General features: G+C 40.1%; 1 protein-coding gene across 1 annotated transcript in view; it reads right to left on the bottom strand.

Moving 5' to 3' along the window:
• SNTA1 (syntrophin alpha 1) overlaps window positions 1–20,298 on the bottom strand; it is a 56,196-nt gene that overhangs the window by 6,837 nt on the left and 29,061 nt on the right. Inside the window, exons 3-4 of the mRNA XM_081325677.1 lie at window positions 3,658–3,853; window positions 554–761 (exon numbers count right to left, since the gene is read on the bottom strand). Coding sequence (XP_081181803.1) covers window positions 554–761; window positions 3,658–3,853 — 404 coding nt within the window. The remainder of the gene's footprint in view (window positions 1–553; window positions 762–3,657; window positions 3,854–20,298) is intronic.

Raw genomic sequence — 20,298 nt, 5'->3', positions numbered from 1 at the left:
AAAAAAATCTGTACAAAATGACAAATGCTCTCCTGAGTTTCATTCAAAGGCCTTTTTTCAGCTATACCTTAAATGCGAGGAACTGAACATGGGACTCAGAGCCATGCAAAATCTATACTATGATAATAAGATAATATATGGTAACCTTTATTGTCATTTTTTTTACTATGAGCGCACTGGCCCACATTAAAAATGAAATTCTGTTGCCTGCAATTCTGTCACCTGCTCTGATGAGGCACATTCCAGCAAGAACAACCTTAAAAATGTGTATATGTTCCCACCTTCAAATGAGCAGAAACTTGTGGACTCCAACTCCCAGAATTCCTCAGCCAGGCATGCTGGCTGAGGAATTCTGGGAGTTGAAGTCAAGTCATAAAAGGGCCAAGTTTGAAGAGCCCTGATCTAGTAGCTAAAAAAAGGGGGGGATTAGCATGCAGGTTCTGTGTTGCTCAACCCTGACTTTAACATGGCTTTGTCTTCCCTGACCAGTGAATACTACAATTTTTTTTCTCACTAGAATCAGTGCAAATCAAACTAGGAACCCCAATCTTACCTGTTCTGTGAGCCAGCCAATGTGCTTGATGTCTCTATTTCCTACAATGCCAAGTCCTGATTGTAAGGCCTTCAGCTCCTCTTTGACTCTTGGCAACAGAATGCTAACATTGCTATGAATAGCATTGAACCAAGACTGGGCAGATGCTTCCTCTTTTGCTCGAAGGAACAAGGAGATCCGTCCATCTGCTGAACACACTTCTAGGTACCTGCAAGATGAATTTTCCTTAAGACTGAAATGTGGGCAGCCAAAATGCAAACTGTTGTCATAAAATGCCCAGCAATATTTCTGAATTTCCAGTTGCAAAGCCTTTGTGTGTAGATAGTTCATGATCACACAAGCTCATAATTTTTATGATCTTACCAAGATAGCCCCCTACTTCTTAGGGAAACAGAGGATCAGGTCACCTTCATGTAGCATAACACAGATTCAGAGCCTTTGCTTTCTAAAGTCTGCCGTTTCGATGCAATACATCTACATCTGTTTTAGGCTCAGTTCAGCAAAATGAAATGGTTATGGGTTTGGGAACTATCTGATTCCAGAAAAGGAAAAAAAAAACCCACCGTATTCAGTTCTGAATAAGGTTAGACTTCCCTATATGGAATTGGAATAGAATTGGGAGGCGGGGGGGTTAAGGGCTCATAGATTCACAGTTCCTGTTCAGTGAGCACATAGAGATGTAGCTAATAGGCCATTGCACAGTTCCTTCAGTGCGCCAGCTATAACCCTGCCTGGAATGGAAAGGATTTCCTTCACAGATAGTCATTCCTTAGTCATTTCTCAACTGGGCTATTTACAATGCACTCTTCATAGAGCTACCCTTGAACAGTATTCAGAAAAGTGGATCCAAATGCAGCAATCTGAATAGTCACGAGCACCTCCTGATTTGTCTATATAAAGCATCACTACTTTGAGAGCTGGTTGGTTTCTGGCTTTAAGTCAAGGTACTATCACTTTTAAGGGACGCGGTGGCTCAGTGGGTTAGGATGCTGAGCTTGTCGATCAGATGGTCGGCAGTTTGGTGGGTCAAATCCCAAGTGCCGCATAACAGTAGAAAAATAGGGACCACTACGGTGGGAAGGTAACAGCGTTCCGTGCGCCTTTGGCGTCTAGTCATGCCGGCCACATGACCACGGAGACGTCCTCGGACAAGCGCTGGCTCTTCGGCTTTGAAACGGAGATGAGCACCGGCCCCTAGAATTGGAAACGACTAGCACGCATGTGCGGGGGAACCTTTACCTTTACCTTACTATCACTTTTAAAGCATCTCTTGGTTCAGGATCTGGGTATCAGCAAGACTGCCCGCTCCCAGTAGATTCTCTTCATATTCCTCTGTTTTGGGAATGCAATTCTCACTGATCATGGTTATTTTCAGTTATTAGCCCACTTCTCAGTTATTACCCCACTTTTGGAGAACAGTATTCTCCAGATAACTAGATTGGTTGTGGGGTTCAGAAAGGGGATTAAACGTGGTTATTCTAGCAGATCTTGCCTCTCAGAATGTTGTGATATCTTTCTCTCTAGCAATGGAATTTCTTGGTTTAAGACATTAATATTCCTGGTGACTTTTTGTTTTATTGTATATTTGCAAATGTTCGAATGTACGCTGTTCCGAATTTTTTGTGACCAGAGTGGCCTACAGGCACAGTAAAATAAGTAAATAAAATAGATCTATGTAGAGAGACCTTGTTGAGTGTATGCAAGAACTTGGCAAAAGAAGCCAAGACATTTTTAAGTTCTGAGAAACAAGATAATATTAAGAAGTGACAATGGCTGATGCCTCCTTGAGTCACTGGGATATAAGAAAGAGGGGAAGTACAACACAATCAGACTTGCAAGATTCTGTTCTTATAGCCAGTCTTAATAAAAGTAATTCTAGTCTTCCTATGGAGATGATTTCCTGGTCTAGTCTACATAGTGGGGATGACTATCTATGACACCTCTGACAATCCCAGTATTCTTTTAGGACCCATATTGAACACAGTTGTGTTTGTATTGTAGAGAATATCATTATACATCTCATTTTCCTATCCAAATGAGAAGTGATGACACCTCATGTTGACTGCTCAAAGCACTTTAATAGTGCTTTAATTTAACATCTTTAAATTATGATCATCCCCATATTGCTGGGGCTGAAAGAAGGATGAAAGTGACTTTTGAATTATGAATTTCCAAAATTACATTACCTTTTTACCAGAAATGCTTAATGGTGGTTGCCCGATATGTTAGTGTTAGGATAAACCCGCGAAAACCTCAGAAAACATATATAGGCAGCATCGGCGGAGCCGTCCGGCATCGGGCGGGAGCCGGCAGGGCAGTCCTGCGCACGCACGCGCTCCCCGGCTGTTAAGGAGCACTCCTTAGCAGCCGGGGAGTGCGCGCGTATGCAGGACTGCCCTGCCAGCTCCCACCTGACGCCGGACGGCTCCGCCGATGCTGCTTCAAGAGGGAAGAGCGTGAGGCACCTGCCATGGCTCCCCGAGGACTCCTTAGGAGCCGGGGAGCGTGCGCGTGCGCAGGACTGCCCTGCCGGCTCCCGCCAGACGCCAGCCTGCCCTGCTTCCTCCACAGTGAGAGGGGAGGGCGTGCCTTCCCGGGCTCGCTGACTTGCAGCCAAGCCGGAGCCGAAAGGGGCTTTTCCTTCCACCCACCCTTTGGAATAGACGCAAGAGGTCCCGGGGTCTGGTGTTTGCAAGGGGGAGGGAAAGGGGCTGAGAGGCTCTTGGGGGTGGGAAGGGAGAGTCACGTTGGAGGGGGGACTGGACTAAGGAGGCTTGAAGTTGCTTTGCAAGAACGGGGGCTCTCGATTGATTTATGTACTATTTTCCGGCGTATAAGACGACCCCCCAACTTTTGAGATGATTTTCATGGATTAAAAAGTCGTCTTATACGCCGGAAAATACAGTATATGTCAGACCCTATCATTTGTGATAATTGAGTATGCAAGTTAGAATTGATGAGATCTTGAGTCCACCATTACCCTTTAATACATTCACATACCTTTCCCAACAGACGAATTCTTCAATTCTTCGGAGAAGGGCGGGATATAAATGGGATTAAAATAAATAAATAAAAAATAATGACCTGAGTGATTGTTGGGTTACCTGTTTTCTGGATCATTTAGAAGACACTTCCTTGATATGTAGCACATTTTTAACGGGACATTCTTCCCTTCTTTGAGGTCTTGCAGGGAAAGAGTAGGAGAAGCTTGCTTCTGAAACCCTGGTGAAGAATCCCAACTTACAGTTGCACCAGTTGAAGAATTCTTAAAATAAGGAGAGATTTCCTTCATGTATTTGACTGGAATAGAGGAAAAACAACATAGACCATTCAATATGCAATTCATTAAGTCCAAGTCCTACTTGAAGATCGGTGAGCCATCAACAGACAACTTCTCTATAACATTTAATACCTAGATAGCAGACTAAGCAGATATCTGGTCATTATCCTCCCTTCTTTAAGAAGAATTGCATTTTCTATATTATCTATATACTTTCTTATAACTCAGTATAAAATTATGCAAAGGTCCTCTATTTGCAAGATTATTTTTCATTTTTAATGACACATTAGTGATTACCCCATCTGATGCTCTATACATAAATTAAAACAGTCATTAACAAAAATGAGTTCACAAGTAATGGAAAAAACAAATAATGTGATCACCATAGATAAGACAAACTTAAGTGAAAGATTCATCACAACCTTTTTTTTTGATTATTCAGTTCCTAGAGAGCATGAGCCTTTAAATAACCAATGTTTCTATCCTATCTAATCAACTATCCAACTGTATTTATGTGTTTCCGTGATAAATACCACAAATGGCCACAGTTAGATAATACATTTGAAACTGCATGTAATACATATATATAGTGTTGGTGTAATGGTTAAGACATTCCAGCTAGAAAGCAGGAGACTATGAGTTTTATCTTGCCTTAGACATGGAGGCAACTTGGTGATTTTGGGCCAGTCACTTTTTTCAACCCTAGGAAGAAGGCAAAGGTAAAAAGAACTTAACAAGAAAACTGCAGGAACAATCCAGGAAGTTAACAAGGGTCAAGACTGGCACACACACACACAAAAAGAAAAAAGTCATCTCTCTATCATCTAGCTATTCTGTCTGTCTGTCTATCATCTATCTATCTGTCTGTCTGTCTTAGAGAATGAAATAAAAATAATAAGAAAAATAAATCATACAAAATAAATTTTAAAATAGATGTAGGCTAAGCATGTGTAGATATGAAGAGCAATTTAAAACAAAAGAACTTTTGTGTTGTAAATCTGATTACAAAATATAACATGCAAGGTCTTCCTTCTAATAAGGATATAATTGGCCCAAAATGATAAAACTCCTGTTGAGACACAGTTCTTGGCCTCCACATACTGGACTAATTGACGTTTTTGAATTCTTTCTGAAGATAGGTCCAAATATAACATACAAAAAAAGTAAAGAATGCAAAATGGGTGTGGGATGACTGTTTCTTGAACTGACACAGTAGGTGCAGATGCCATTCTTCCCAGGTTTAACTCAAGCATTAACAAATAAGCCTGCACTTAGCAACAAACTTTTTTTTGCAGCCATGTGGTAGTCTGATAACTGAAGAGTAACTTTTCCAGTAGCAGCATGCACAATGAATCAATCATGCCATGACTATCACATGCCAAAAAACACTCAGCACAGATCAACTCAACCCACATTCTCAAAATGCCAATATCGTTATGCAAATACACCAGATGGTAACTAACCCAAAGCCTTTCTTTTTCGCTTCAGGCCAATTCCAATATTGATACAAAAAATAAAATAAATTTGTGTCCCATGTTGCTGCTTCTACTGGAAATGTTTCATTAAATGTATTCAGCCCAGTTTCTTTCCTTTTCTAGTTTGTGACATCCTCTTCAGAATAATCATCCCTTCTTATTAGATTGCCTTCTGATGTGTTCTAAGAAAATATTTTCTTTTCTTTAAACTGTCAGAGTTTATGAACCAGGAATATGTATTTCTGATATCTATATGTCATACACTACATTCACAAGGCTTCAACACACCCTTTTGTATTGGCATGTTCTCTGAACTAATTGGCTATGTGGCATGTTTTGCAGATGTTATTTTTGTGAATGATGGAAACAGGAAATTGCTTCAATGAAAACTATTTCAAGTGGGATTAGGTTTCCATGCATGAGGTTGGACCTTGAAGCTGAGTTCTGATCCTCATCATACCATTTTTGTGATTGGTGCACCCTCCAGCAGCCACTTAAACTGATTGAATGGAGCAGGGAAAGTGCCCAAAATTTGACAGTATTCTAACCAGATTACATTTTTTACGTGTGTCCCCAGCATGGCAGATAAAAATCTGTCATTGCAATGGGAAGCTAATCAGCTGATAAAAAGGAGTGAAAAATAGCTCATGTATGCAAAGCTACAGACTTCTGTACTTATTATTCAGCAGAAATGGGACATGCAAAGAAAACCATCCATCAAACATTTGGAAGAATGAAATTTGTTATATACTGGCTAAAAGATTAAGTGACAGACAAGAAACAAAAAAAAACAATTAGAATGACCTAGAATCACTTTCAAGAAGACATGGAGAGAATTACCCTTTGGGGGGAAAAAAACCGAGTGGAGCATTCAGAGACACAATAGAATGCTGCACTGTATCTCTGTTGTTCTAGAAGTAGGGTCTTATGTTATAGGAAAACAGGTTCATTTCAGTTTCTCAACCTTGATGGAGTTGGGCTCAATGAACTTTCGAGTTCTCTGGTTCTGTGATAATCCCACTGACGGAAACTGTGTTCTGGAAGACATGAATTGGCTATAGAGAAGCTACATTCTGCTGGTATCTTCTGCACCAAGGGTGAAAACATTCATAAAGCTAGTAAAATGTCAAGGAAAAAAATATAATATTGATGATATTTCAACATTATAAAATGCTAGATACGTGCTATAATTATAATAGGTATATGTTATTTACAGTTCCTCAGAAACAGCAGGTTTAGAGTTATGATTACAAGAAATATAGCACACACAGAAATACAAGAATAAGATAAGTCAAAGTGAAGTGTGTTTCAGGTGGGGCTTAATGACAAAGCATCCATATATTGAAAACTGATACTCCACCAGCTGCCTTAACAGGCTTCACAAGAATATTTTCAGAAGCTTTTCCAAAGGCTGAAGAGGCAAAGTGAGCTTTAAGCCAATGTAGAACTCTGGCTTGTCTTTTCAGCAGTGAATTTCAAAAAACCAAAACTACAGCTGGCTGCATCCATTATTCTTTCCTACAGATGCACATTTATAGCTGTTCTAACACTGAAAAGATTACAAGCAAAGGTATGAACCACAAACAGAAATCTGTAAACTGTTTGCTCAATGATAAAACATGTGAAAATTGGAAAATAATTTATAGTTTATTTAAGTTTTGGATCCTAAATCTGGTATTCTTTTTGTATATTATTCTGCAACCTATATTCCTTTTCCAGATTCCAGTAGGACTGATTCATGGTCATTATTCTCTGTATTGTCATGCCTCCATTTCCTAAATCCTGCACTTTGGCTATACACGCTGTACTTCATGGAGTTTGGTTATTAATAAAAGTATTATTTTAAAAAAATAGTAATCAAAATGAAATGCAAACAAAAAAAATGCCACCAGATGCTCAAAATATGTAAACCTGAGAATAGAAACAATGGTCGATTTGAAACAGAGCCAGCCTGCCTGGAGCTTTGAAGTTTCTAGTAGCAAACAAATAATGTCACAGCATCTCTCTGTGAGGAAAGGGGATATGGCCTGCTTTAAAAAGTAATAATATCCATTCCTGAGGTGGTCAATCTCTGGCGAATGACTCAGGCTTTCCTCAAATTAACTCAAATGCTTCCATGTGTTGGTGTTTCCTTTAGAAATGCAAAGCGTATTAATGCCAAACGTCTCTCCCCCTCCCTTCTCCCAAATCCAATTTACTTGGAGTTCAGACGGGGGTGGGGGGGTGCCTCTCTTTTTTGGTACATAAAAATGGACATTAAGCACAGAGCAAACAGTTTTAGCTCCATCAGTGGCATCCCTGCATCTCAGTTTCATTCCTGGTCCTTGGAGAAACTAGAGGGAAAAATAATACTAATTAAAATAATGCAGCTCACACTGAAAATAGAAATTTTGGCACTGTTGTGATTTTACAAACTGGGGTGACTAGGCATTTTTTACATGGCTTTGAGCAGCTCACAACAGTAAAACAAATACTGTATATATAAATACAAAATAAAAAGAGAAATAGAAGACACAGTATTAAAAGCCCTCAGCATAAGCAGGAAATGGGCTCCATCACACACCCAGAACCCCAAGCTTGACCACAGAACCAAGTCTTCAAGCCTTGCAGAAGGTCACAGTGAGGAGGCCAACTTAATCTCTGGAGGGATGATGTTCAAGAAGGTGGGGGCCATGAGAGAAAAGGCCCTATTTTTCAGTGTCACAGTTGAAACTCCTTGAGTGATCCTCAAGTCAGATTGGATAATATGGGTAGAAACAACCAGTAGTAGATGGTCCTGTAGGTAACCCAGCCCCAAGACATATAGGACTTTAAAACTGACACCAGCACCTTGAACTGAACCTGGAAGCAAACTGGTTATCAGCACAGCTCACAAATGTGTCACATTAGGGAAATAACTGATGCCATTAACTGCCCATGCCAGTGACACTGCATCAAACGAAACTTCAAATACTCTTCAAAGGCAGCTCCACCAGGTTACAATAGTCCAATCAAGGAGCCACAAGGCTATGAGCGACTGTACGCAGGACCTTCCATCCATACAACTGATGTATAATGTCAAGGTAATGATTTAAAAGCTAACCAGCTAATGTAATGTAAGATGTATGATGTAATGTTGGAAATGACTCAGCAGGGTCTACATCCCTTTAAAAGCCAGCTGGGTCTGTATCTCTTTAAGAGCCTTATATAAAAACGGAAGGCTCCGCAAAAGTGTGCTCTCTCTTCTGTTTTCCTGCTGTAACTGCTGTGTGTGCTGTATTAACACATGTATATATATTGTTCCTGGTGTATGATATTGTAGATAGTGTAATATAAACCACCATTTAATATAGACCACTGTTTACTGTATTTACTCCTGGGTTATCTCAGTGCAATAAGACTGTGCATGCTCTGACATATAACATAATTGCCCTGAAAAGATAACAATCTATGAGTTAATTGTAAACGTTTTATGTTACTGTCTGAGAGGGAAAGTAGCATTGTTGGTCTTTACAGAGGGTGGCAAAATAACTTGATCCAGCTTCATATTTTCTATCTTTTACTTTGGGATACAGTTGTGCTGTGCTTTATTCAGCAAGATGACTTTGGGTCTCTCTAGAACAGGAGTGTTAAACTGCTGGCCCATGGGCCGGATGTGTCATGCAGAAGCCGCACCCACCCCATTGCCAGCAATGGCAAAACCGTCCTGATATGTTGCGCGACGTCCCGTGACATCGCGAGTTTGACATGTCTGCTCTAGAACAAGGGTGGGTAATTAATTTTTGCAAGGGGCCACATGAGAAACTGGCACTGTTATGGGGGGTTGACCCAATGTAACTTGATCTGATGTCCTCAAACTCTATCATCTCTATCTATCAGCAGGTGAAGACTGCTGTGCAGATGCAGAAAAGCACTTTCTCTTCTCGTCTTCCCACAACTCCCAGCTGACTAAAGGAGCACATGGTGACTGTGCAGAGTCACCCCAATCAGCATCTTCTCCAGCCCTGTCTGGAGAATGCTTATTTACATTTGATTTCTAATTTCCAACTGACCTCAAGCAGGCCAGACAGGGACAGCCAAAGGGCCAGATGTGTCCCGAGGACCATAAAACCCCAGGTCTGTATACCCTGAGAAAGAATACATACAGAAACCATGTCACTGACAATGATTTAATGACAGATAAGAAGAAAGAAAATTAACAGCCATGTTGCAATCTTACAGTGTATCCTATTCATGTCCATTCAAATGTTTAACAGAAAAATATGCACATGGAAATGATCTTTTTAAAACAGTTTGGAATCTACTGGCCTTGAGTCAGAATTTTTTGGGAACTCTTTTATAGGATTTGTCCTTGATTAATGTCCAATGTTTGGAATTGCTTCTATTCAGAGATGTCTGTGAAATTCATATTGTATGTATGAATAAGACTGTTGCAACTGATCATCATTCTTTCCGTTTCTAAAATGTGAAGTTAATTATAGTCAAGACGCATCAGTGATGTCAGAAATATCCCAAAAAATAGATGCTCCAGGACTGTGTGTGTGGTCTTTGGGAGGGGTAACAAATTCTATATTAGTTGAAGAACTAATTTGATCTCACTTTTTAAAGATATACATACTTTTTCTAGGCGGAAACCTACACCATTTTGGACTGTATTCCCAAAAGAACATTCTAGTTCAGTATATTGCTCTCATGTTCAGAAGCAGCTTGCCAATAATAATTTCATTCCTTCCCCCTCAAGCGATGTCTCTCATACATACTGGAGAAAAGTTCACTAGAACTTGGCAAAAGTTATTTGTAATTCCTTTACAAAACCTGCTGAGCAGCATCACTCTGCTGGAATATCCATACATCCTCCCCAAACAGGTTTCCTAAGTCCCACTATTACTCAGTTTTTAAAGAATTTTCATGCATATAGAATGACTGTTTCCCACTACATTTCGTTAAAGCAGACACAAAAGCATGGAATTGAGAAAGACCATTCATGCCACTATCTCCCTCTGTGTTGGAATACAAACCAAACATTCAAACTCTTGAAACCAGCTAAGATGAGCTTACCATCTTTAATAGATAATTGAGTCTACTGGCAAACTACTCTTATTCTTATGATTTTCTTTCTTAGTAGTCAATCATAATCTGCCTTTGCTATATCTTCTTGTCCTACATTCTAGGATGTTAAAAAGGATGGTTATAATATAAAGTTGACCACCTTATCAGAATAACACATTATCTTTCTTAAAGAAAACTTAAAATCTCTCCAAATTGAGCCATTTCCCCATTGGTGAGATTCAGCTTAAAATCAAATGTTTCAAGGTTCTAAAATAGAGGTCACCAACCTTGCTTGGTTGGCGGACCAGAAGGAAAGAGATGGGGAATTCTTTTACGCGCAAACGCATGCACGCACACACACAGGGCCGTGAGCATGCATGTGATGCAAATGGGGCAGGGCTAGCACATGTGTGATACTCACTAGCCCTGTCCTTTTCTTGTGTACAGTGCCATTTCTGCACCCCAAGGTGCAGTGTCAGTACATTTTTGCACAGTATGGCGGTGCGGTGTCCCGCTTTTGTGCTGCGTGGTGGCAGGCATCCCATTTTTGCATCCCGCATTGCGGTGGCAGCCTATTTTTGCACCCTGCATCATGACATCCCATTTTCACGCTCCGAGTTGCAGCAGCATCCTGTTTTCATGCCCCTAGGTGCAGCAGCTGCCCATTTTTTCACTGCACGGTGCAGCATCCTGTTTTCGCACCTGCAGCCACGGGGCAAACATGAGTGGGTGGGTGTCCATGCACACGTGCACGCACGTGGCCCAGTGGCCAGCAGCCCACGGCCCACTACCAGGCCTTGGCCCACAGGTTGGGGACCCTTGTTTTACAAGGCTTAAGGCAAATCACTCCCCAACTAAATCTTGGCTATGCCTACTTCAGTGGCACCATGTTATCTCTCTTTCTCTCTTTCATAAACATATACAAAAAAAAATCTCATTCTTTTCTATTATCCAGTCATTTTTCTTAATCATCAAATCCATAAGTCATTAGTGCGTTTATTTCCATTTTATGCAAAAAAGTCTATAGTGTTTCCAGTCAACTTTTTCTCATCTATTATCTACCTATCTATCTATCTATCTATCTATCTATCTATCTATCTATTCTAATCTATACATGTTGTTGTTCAGTTGCCAAGTCATGTCCAACTCTGCAATCCCATAGATCATTGCACACCAGACCTCTTCCCCCATCCTCCATTATCTCCCGCAGTTTGCCCAAATTCACATTCATTGTCTCAACGACACTATCTAAATATCTCGTCCTCTGCCATCCCCTTTTCCTTTTGCCTTCAATCTTTCCCAATAACAGGGTCTTTTCCAATGAGTCCTCACTTCTCATTTAGTGGCCAAAGTATCTGAGCTTCAACTTAGGTATCTGGCCTTCCAAGGAACAGTCAGGGTTGGTTTCCTTTAGGATTCACTTATTTGATCTCCTTGCAGTCCAAGGGACTCTCAAGAGTCTTCTCCAACACCACAATTTGAAAGCATCAGTTTTTTAGCGCTAAGCCTTCCTTATGGTCCAACTCTCACAGCCATACATTACTAGTAAGAAAACCATAGCTTTGATTGTTTGCAAGGTGATGTCTCTGTTTTTTAATATGGTATCTAGGTTTGCCATACTTTTCCTCCCAAGGAACAAGTGTCTTTTAATTTCATGGCTGCAGTCGTCATCTGCAGTGAAAATAAAATCGGTCACTACTTCCATTTCTTCCTTTTCTATTTGCCAGGAAGTGATGGGACCAGATGCCATTATTTTGGTTTTTTTAATGTTGAGTTTCAAGCCAACTTTTGCACTCTCCTCTTTCACTGTCCTCAAGAGTTTCTTTAGTCCCATTTCACTTTCTTCCACTAAAGAGGTAACATCTGCATATCTAAGATTGTTGATATTCCTCTCGTCAATCTTAATTCCATCTTGTGATTCATCCAGTCCAGCATGGTGTAGTCTGCATATAAGTTAAATAAGCAAGGTGACAATATACAGCCTTGTTATTCTCCTCCTCCTATTTTGAACCAAGCAGTTGTTCCATGTCCAATTCTAACTGTTGCTCCTTGACCCGCATACAGGTTTCTCAGGAGACAAGTAAGATGGTCTGGTAGTCCCATCCCTTTAAGAACTTGCCACAGTTTGTTATAATCTACACAATCAAAGGCTTTAGCATAGTCAACGAAGCAGAAGTAGATGTCTTTCTGGAACTCCCTTGCTTTTCCCATAATCCAGCAAATGCTAGCAATTTGATCTCTATTTCCTCTGCATCTTTGAAATCCACTTCTGTACTTCTGGTAGTTCTTAGTTCACATATGGCTGAAGCCTAGCTTGCAGGATTTTGAGCATGACCTTGCTAGTGTGTGAAATGAGCACAATTGTTCATTTTGTGTGTGTGTTTGTGTGTATAGCTTTTTTCTCTATTAGGTCAGCCATCTCCACAAACTCCATCATCTTCACCAATCATTCCTCCATTTTGAGTAGTATTAAACCTTTCTACCTTTGAGCATAATACAGATAATTCTTGAGTTATGACAGTTAAGTTAGCGACCATTCGAAGTTATGATATAAATGCCAAGTACTTATGACAGTCCCGAAGTTATGAATGTTGCAGTACCACAGCAGTTGTTCACCCTTATGAATGACCGCAGAAGCACTGCAACATTCACCCTGCCTCCCCCCCCACCCCCGTCTGGGTCTCCACAGGCACTGGACCTGTAGATACTCACATTGTGAAGATCTAGCAAGCCTTCGGTTTCTTGGCCCACTTTGGTGCTTCAGGCCTTTGGTGCATTCGCAGAGAATGGAGGCCTAAAGTACCACAACATCATGTGAGATCAGTAGCGCAAGATCTTGCACTACTGATCTTGCATGATCTCACAGTACTTTAGGCCTTTGTTCTCTACTAACGGAGCCCTGGATGAGATCTCCAGCAACAGATCTTTGCAAATGGAGGGAAGGCCTAAAGCACCAAGGAAAGACCTAAACAGAGGCCCAGAGGGATGCACGAGCCCATCCTGACCTCTGTTCTCAGTAGCAAAGGCTTTTTGCAACAATGACCGGAGCCTATAGGGATGCAATCTCTCAACCCTGAAGGCCTCTGCAAGCATTTGCTCGGCAAAACCACAGCAGAGAGGCTGGAGAGGAGACAGCTCCCTTGATCATCAAGATCTACGTAAGGTAAGTGACCCAGTCAGGCAGGATGGGTAGGGGGGAGGGGGAAGCATGAGATATCTCAGTAGGTCGAGGGAAGGCTTAGGTGATTAGAAGCACTACCCCCCCCCCATGGCCTTCCCCTGCCCTAAAATACCTCGTGCACTTAACAACCCACACATTTGATTAGCAAATGCATGGGCGAAAGCAGGGAGTGATCACATTCAAGTTACGTGATTCACTCCTATGAATTCTTGGGCTACAAATATAATTGGCAGGCTCCATTACATTTATAACTTGAGGATTATCTGTAGTATCACTGCAAATAAAAAATCCACAACTTTTTTCTAGATTATTGTCTATCAGTTTAAAAAAAATCTGATTTCTATTGTACTTCAACCTTTAAAAACTTCTTAATTAATGTATGTATTTGTATCCAAAATTTTCTGGCTTTTTTACATGTCCACCAAGCATGTCCCTTGAAAATGGACAGCATGAAATGTCCCTTCATGCTGTTCACATTACCAAGCTCATTTCCTACAGCCTTTGAAAAAGGAAAACAGCAGCCATGTCAATGCAAAAGGTGGAATTAGAATAGGAGGTGGAAAACGAAGATCACGTTGATACCTATTCCTTTCAGTTGCTACTAGTTCATTTACTTTCTCTTGAAAGAATCAGCTTGTGGGGAAATATGAAAAAATACCTTCTAATTTCTCACGTTTCTACCACTGTGAAAAAAGATCTTGTTTTTTCCCACTTCATTCTCAGATTGCTTTAGAATTTCTTTTGATGGTGTATTGAACTTACGCTGATGATAGAGTACATAATGTTATTGTGCGTTTAACAATGACTTCGCTATCATTATCCTAGTGGACAATCACTTAAATGAGACCCAGCAGTGTGCAGCAGCAGCCAAAAAAGCTAATGCAATCTTTGGTTGCATAAACAGAGGGATAAAGTCAAGATCACATGAAGTATTAATGCCACTTTATAAAATCTTAGTAAGACCACATGTGGAATACTGCATCGAGTTTTAGTCACCACATTATAAAAAAAGATGTTGAGACTTTGAAAAGAGTTCAGAGAAGAGCAAATAAAATGACTAAAGGCCTGGAGATTAAAACATATGAAAAAAGTTGCAGGGAGTGGGTATGGCTAGTCTAGAGAAAAGAAAGGAATAGGAGTGACATGACAGCACTGTTCCAATATTTGAGAGGCTGCCACAAAGAAGAGGGGGGGGGGGTCAACCTGTTTTCCAAAGCAATAGAGGGCAAGACAAGAAACAATGGCTGGAAACTAATCAAGAGAGAAGCAACCTAGAAGTAAGGGGAAACATCCTAACAGTGAGAACAATTAGCAATGGAATGGCTTGGGTTCAAAAGTTGTGGGTTCTCCCTCACTAGAAGCTTTTAAGAAGAAACTGGACAGCCCCTTGTCTGAAATGGTACAGGGTCTCCTGTTTGAATAGGGGGTTGGACTAGAAGACCCTCAAGTTCCTTTCCAACTCTATTATTCTGTCTGTATTCTGTATTTCAGAATCTTCCAGTCTGCCTGTACTTCTGAAACCGGAGAAGTCCCCCTTTGGGATAAAATTGAAGCATGAAACAAAACAAAAAAAACTCCTTGTAGATCACTAGAGAAATACATAAATACATCAAAAAGATACATCAAATACATGACAAACCACACCCCTTTTCTTCCTTGTAACTAATATTAAGCAAATCAGCCCAGCATTTCCCCAATGAAGCTTTTATTGAAATGGTCTTCTCTGTTGAGAAGTGAATTTCTTTTCCATCCAGCTGAGTGAGAGGTTTAAACAGACAGAAGAAAGTGTGAAGAGCAGCAGTCTTTGTCTAGCTATTTTTTTTCTTTCTGAGCGGTCACCTGGATTGGATCAAATAATGGTGACCTTAAAGTTGGGAGTTGCAAGGTCAGAGAACATTTTGCTTAGTGAAAGGAAGTGATGAAGCCATCTAGTGAATACTGTGAACCATTTGGAAAATATACTTCTGCCCATAAAACTATAGATCTCATACACATTTGTTTCCAATGAGTGCTCATTTCAGGTTCGTATCAACATACATCTCCACTTCAAAGTTGAAGGTGCTCTGCGGGGAATTTACGTTTCAAGCAACTTGCTCATTTGATGTGCAATGTGAAACTCTTGCATTCCTTTGCTATACCACACTGTTTCATCTTTTAGCACTCCTAGGCATGAAAAGCAATTATTGGCTTATCCTGAGGCAACAATTAATTAAATGCCACTCATCCCAATCCTGACCTTGCTGTCCTGCATTTCACCTTTGCCTCATTCAAGGTTGATTTATATTATTCAATCACCTTCATCCTGCCTTTGGAAATTCCTTGAGATTTCATTAAACATGGACTTCATTAAACATGGGATTCACAACCCACTGCTTATGGGAGAAAACCAGGGTATGCATACAGTTGCACACACATTCAATGATCCTTTCTGTTGTGCATTCAACAAAAAATTGATCAACGGGCATTAACACTTGGAAACACTTTTCTTCCTCTCCACAAAAGCTTCACCTACTGATTTTGGAACATCAAGCTATTCCTAGAGTTCTTGGCAACCTAACTCTGAAATCAACCAAGGATTTCCTGTTTTCTAGCACAGTCTTAGAATGAACATCATCATTGAAAAGACTTGTTAGAAAAGAAGGAGGTCACTCTGTCCCACTTCCCATTCTTATTCAGCTAGGCAGATATTATATTTCTAATTGAATTTTAACGTTTTGTGCTTATTTATAAAGCTGGGCTTGTGATTTTACAGTCACCTGGAACTGGAAAGATAAAGGAATGGCAATTTTTGTCTCACGCATCAGTTAGAGATTCAAGAACTGCAGGAAGGCTGAATCCATTTCTTCCAGGGAATAACATCAAAGGGAGCTACATTGAACAAAAAATGTATGCATTGCCCTTCCCTGCCAAATCCCAGGGAACTCTGGGCCTGGAAAGGCAAGTTCAACCCCTCTAGTTCACTCCTCTCCTCTTTTCTGCATTAGCTCTATAGTCCGTGTAAGCCTGAGAGCAGAGTCTGTCTCTCTTTGACTTATGCAGGCCCCTCTAAGAAGACAATAATCAGAAAGATAAAACAGAACAAATCAATACACAGCAAGCCATGAAGAATTTATTTCCTTCATTTATGAGTTTCAGAACCTTCTCCCACGATTCCAGAGCTCTAGACTCTTTGGGGCTCCAAGTATACTGGCATGTAAGCCACCTTTGGAAAGGAAAATGGCAGTCCAACTTCATGCACTTAACTGTAGAATAAAGCATTCTATAAAAGGATAATGCTGCTGTTTGCAGAAAGCTGCTGCTGCTGCTGTATTGAGTTTCATAAATGAAGCCTCTGTCCCAGTGCCTGAGTGGGACCAGGGCCTGGGAGGGGAAAAGTTATGAGTGGGTGAGGGAGAGATCCTCATATGCCGTTAACTATAAATAGCACCCTCTTTCATTTGAGTTTTCCTCTGAATTCTTCCTGTGTCATTAATCCAGGCAGACAGGGCTTGTCAATGATGATTACAGTGTTCAGAAAGTCACTGGCATTTTATTTAATGATAATAGTAAAAATTACAGAACAGGGTTAAAACCATGCTCTAAAGGTTTACATCTTTTCAAATAAATTGTTCAAGAAACAGAAAATGATCTAGCTGAGTATCTCATAAATCAGAGTTCAATAACAATATATTAGCAGAATTAAGTTGTGTACAAGGTCCAATTTTGCGTACAAAAATCTATTAGGAAGAAAACAGGAAAGGCAGAATGCAATATTCCAATAAAGGTAAAGGTAAAGGCTCCCCCGCACATGCGTGCTAGTCGTTTCCAACTCTAGGGGCCGGTGCTAATCTCCGTTTCAAAACTGAAGAGCCAGTGCTTGTCTGAGGACGTCTCTGTGGTCATGTGGCCAGCATGAGTAGATGCCAAAGTCGCACGGAACGCTGTTACCTTCCCACCGTAGTGGTCCCTATTTTTCTACTTGCATTTTTACGTGCTTTCGAACTGCTAGGTTGGCAGAAGCTGGGACGAATAACAGGCACTCACTCTGTTACGCAGCACTCGGGATTCGCCCCACCAAACTGCTGACCTTCTGATCGACAAGCTCAGTGTCCTAACCCACTGAGCCACCGCGTCCCTAATATTCCAATAAAACTATACTATTAGGACAGTGAATGCAAATGTCATAAAGGCTTCCCTGAATTTTTGTCTACATATCCTACCTACGTAAATCATGGCATTTAGAGGAATCATTGGCTAGATACAGGCTGAAACTAGAGTAAGAATTAGGAAGTATTGCTGGATTCCCCAGAAGTTTATTTGTAACAGCAACCATCCAAATCCACTGAAAATCACTAGCAAGCAGTGCTTTTTTTGTAAAAGAAAAAGGTGCCAGAACTCACACATGTCATACAACCTGCCTTGCCTACCCTACAAGGTTCTATCCAAAAAAAGGTGCCGGAACTCCGTTCTGAGCATTCTATGAGAAAAAAAGCCCTGCTAGCAAGTAATGACATTGATGGATCTCTTCCATTGCTTAGAGGCCCAATATTTTTTAAAGCAGAGACAGTGTGTCATTAATCACGTTGTCCAGGAAATCTAAGAGTTTCTACATTTTTCCTAAATATTGCTGCACATCATGGATCAGCAACCTCTTCAGTTCCATGAGATCCTTTGGATACTCCATCCCTATCCCTAATCATCACTTGAAGGCTCAAAAGGTGTCAGTCTCAGAAGATCTTATGTGTAAACTCCAAAACCTCATGAATTCTGAATATTCCACTCTTTGTATAAATGGGAAACTGGGCCCACTCTTCATTTGTAGAATAATAGCATTGAGTCTTTGGACTATCCACGATCAACATCTAAAAATAAACCTGTAAGAGAAAACCAATATTGAAACTCAAAATGTAACCTGATGTCTTATAGACTAAAAGGAATAGCAATGGTAATATGATTTTCTGCCTTCCCGTTCATTAATATTTTATCTGAAAACTCCAGATAGTTATTAGAAGCTTTTTTTAAAGTAACCTAAAATTGAATTACTTTATACTTCTTAAGCTAGACTTTTTGCAGTCTAAAGAAGGATCTTAATCACGCACTGACTGGTCTGTAATGAGCTTTACCAGTAAGAAAGCTTAGAAACATCCATTAATATTATAAAACAAAAAGCGTGGGCTTCCTTAACACCAGATGGCAAAGATTTAAAATAGGCTATAAAAACATAAGCAACTGAATGGAAATACTACTGTCAACGTAATGGATTTACTTCTCCACCCACAGAAAAATATGCTGCAAAGCCTATGATGATATACATTCATTTTCATTTTGCGTAAATGGCCAAACATAGCATTTTTTAAAGTTCCAAGGGAAGACACAGAGATATATTGATTCAGAGTTTTTCTCCACAACTGCCTTTAGTCATTCTTCTCACTGCTGGCAATAGCAAGATCCAGTAAATACAATACTAGTAGGCTGTGTATGAGGAGATAAAGAGCTAGCAGAAAGAAAGACCAGTACTCAGTACCTTTGATATCTAGAAGTGACTGTTTGCCAAAGCTATGTCCAGAATTCCAGGCGTTGGCTGCTTTAGGGATGGAACTGGAGATCCATCACTGCCAAGGTCAATAAACTATTTTTCCCCCTTGGGATCTCATGAGGTTCTTTGAAATTAATTGAGGAGGAAATGTTCAGAAAAGAAATTACTTTTAGCAAGAGCCATCTCTGAGTGTTCCTACAATACAGCTAGGGGACCTTGAGCCACCTTGACTGAAACACAGGTAGTCCTTGAATTAAAGCCATTCATTTAGCAACCGTTCGAAGTTATAATGGCACTGAAAAAAGTGACTTATGATCACACTTATAGCTGTTACAGCATCCACATGATCACATGATCATCACCATCAATTAATTATTACAGCCAAAGGCTGTAAAGAGCTCCTCCAAAAGTAAAAGCTTTATTTTATTCTATTTTTATTTTAACTTTTAAACCCCTTTTAACACTGCATTTTAACCTACTTTTAACCCATTTTTAAATCTGTTTTAACCCTTTTTTGACTTTTTATAATAGTCAAAGACTTTTTATAAAGGATATACAGTATACTGGAGAGGCTTCCATTGTTTTACCTACATTTTAACAACTCTGGTCATGTGATCTGCTTGGTTAACTGGCATATATTTTATGACAGTTGCACCATCCTGGTGTCATGAAATCACCATCTGTAAACCACCTCCCCGCTCCCAGCCAGCTTCCAACAAGCAAAATCAATCAGGGAAGCCAGATTGGTTTAACAACTGCAGTGATTCACTTAACAACTGTGGCAAGAAAGTTTGCAAAAATGGGGCAAAACTCACTTAACACCTGTGTTGCTTAAGACAGTTGTTCCATTGCTTTTCAATGAAAATTTTGTGTTCAACTGCAATCGTAAGTCAGGGAGTACCTGTACATGTGATTTTGGATATAACAGACTTCATCAGATATACTTGCTTCTCAGTCAGCAGATAATCACGTTGAGATGCACAGTTTGTTCGTATGAAAATACAGCATGTGCATGCACATACCCACAGTATATATTTCAAACTTTTTTAAGCAGGTCATCCTAAATTATTTTATCCCGAAATCTTTGTATTTGGGAATAAGAACCATTAAATTCAATTAGATTTGCTTCCAAGTATAGAAGAATAGAACAACCATGGGCATCCATAGTATTGGCAATGGGGGGATATGATGATTCATGCATTTAAAAGCACAAAGTTATTGTATAAATGAACACTAGGAAATCCAAGTCAAAATATTAGAAGGGCT

Source organism: Vipera berus, assembly GCF_964194415.1.
Source record: "Vipera berus genome assembly, chromosome: 3".
Taxonomy (NCBI): Eukaryota; Metazoa; Chordata; class Lepidosauria; order Squamata; family Viperidae; genus Vipera; species Vipera berus.
Note: the sequence above shows the minus strand (reverse complement) of the source record. Positions and strands in the feature narration are given on the sequence as shown.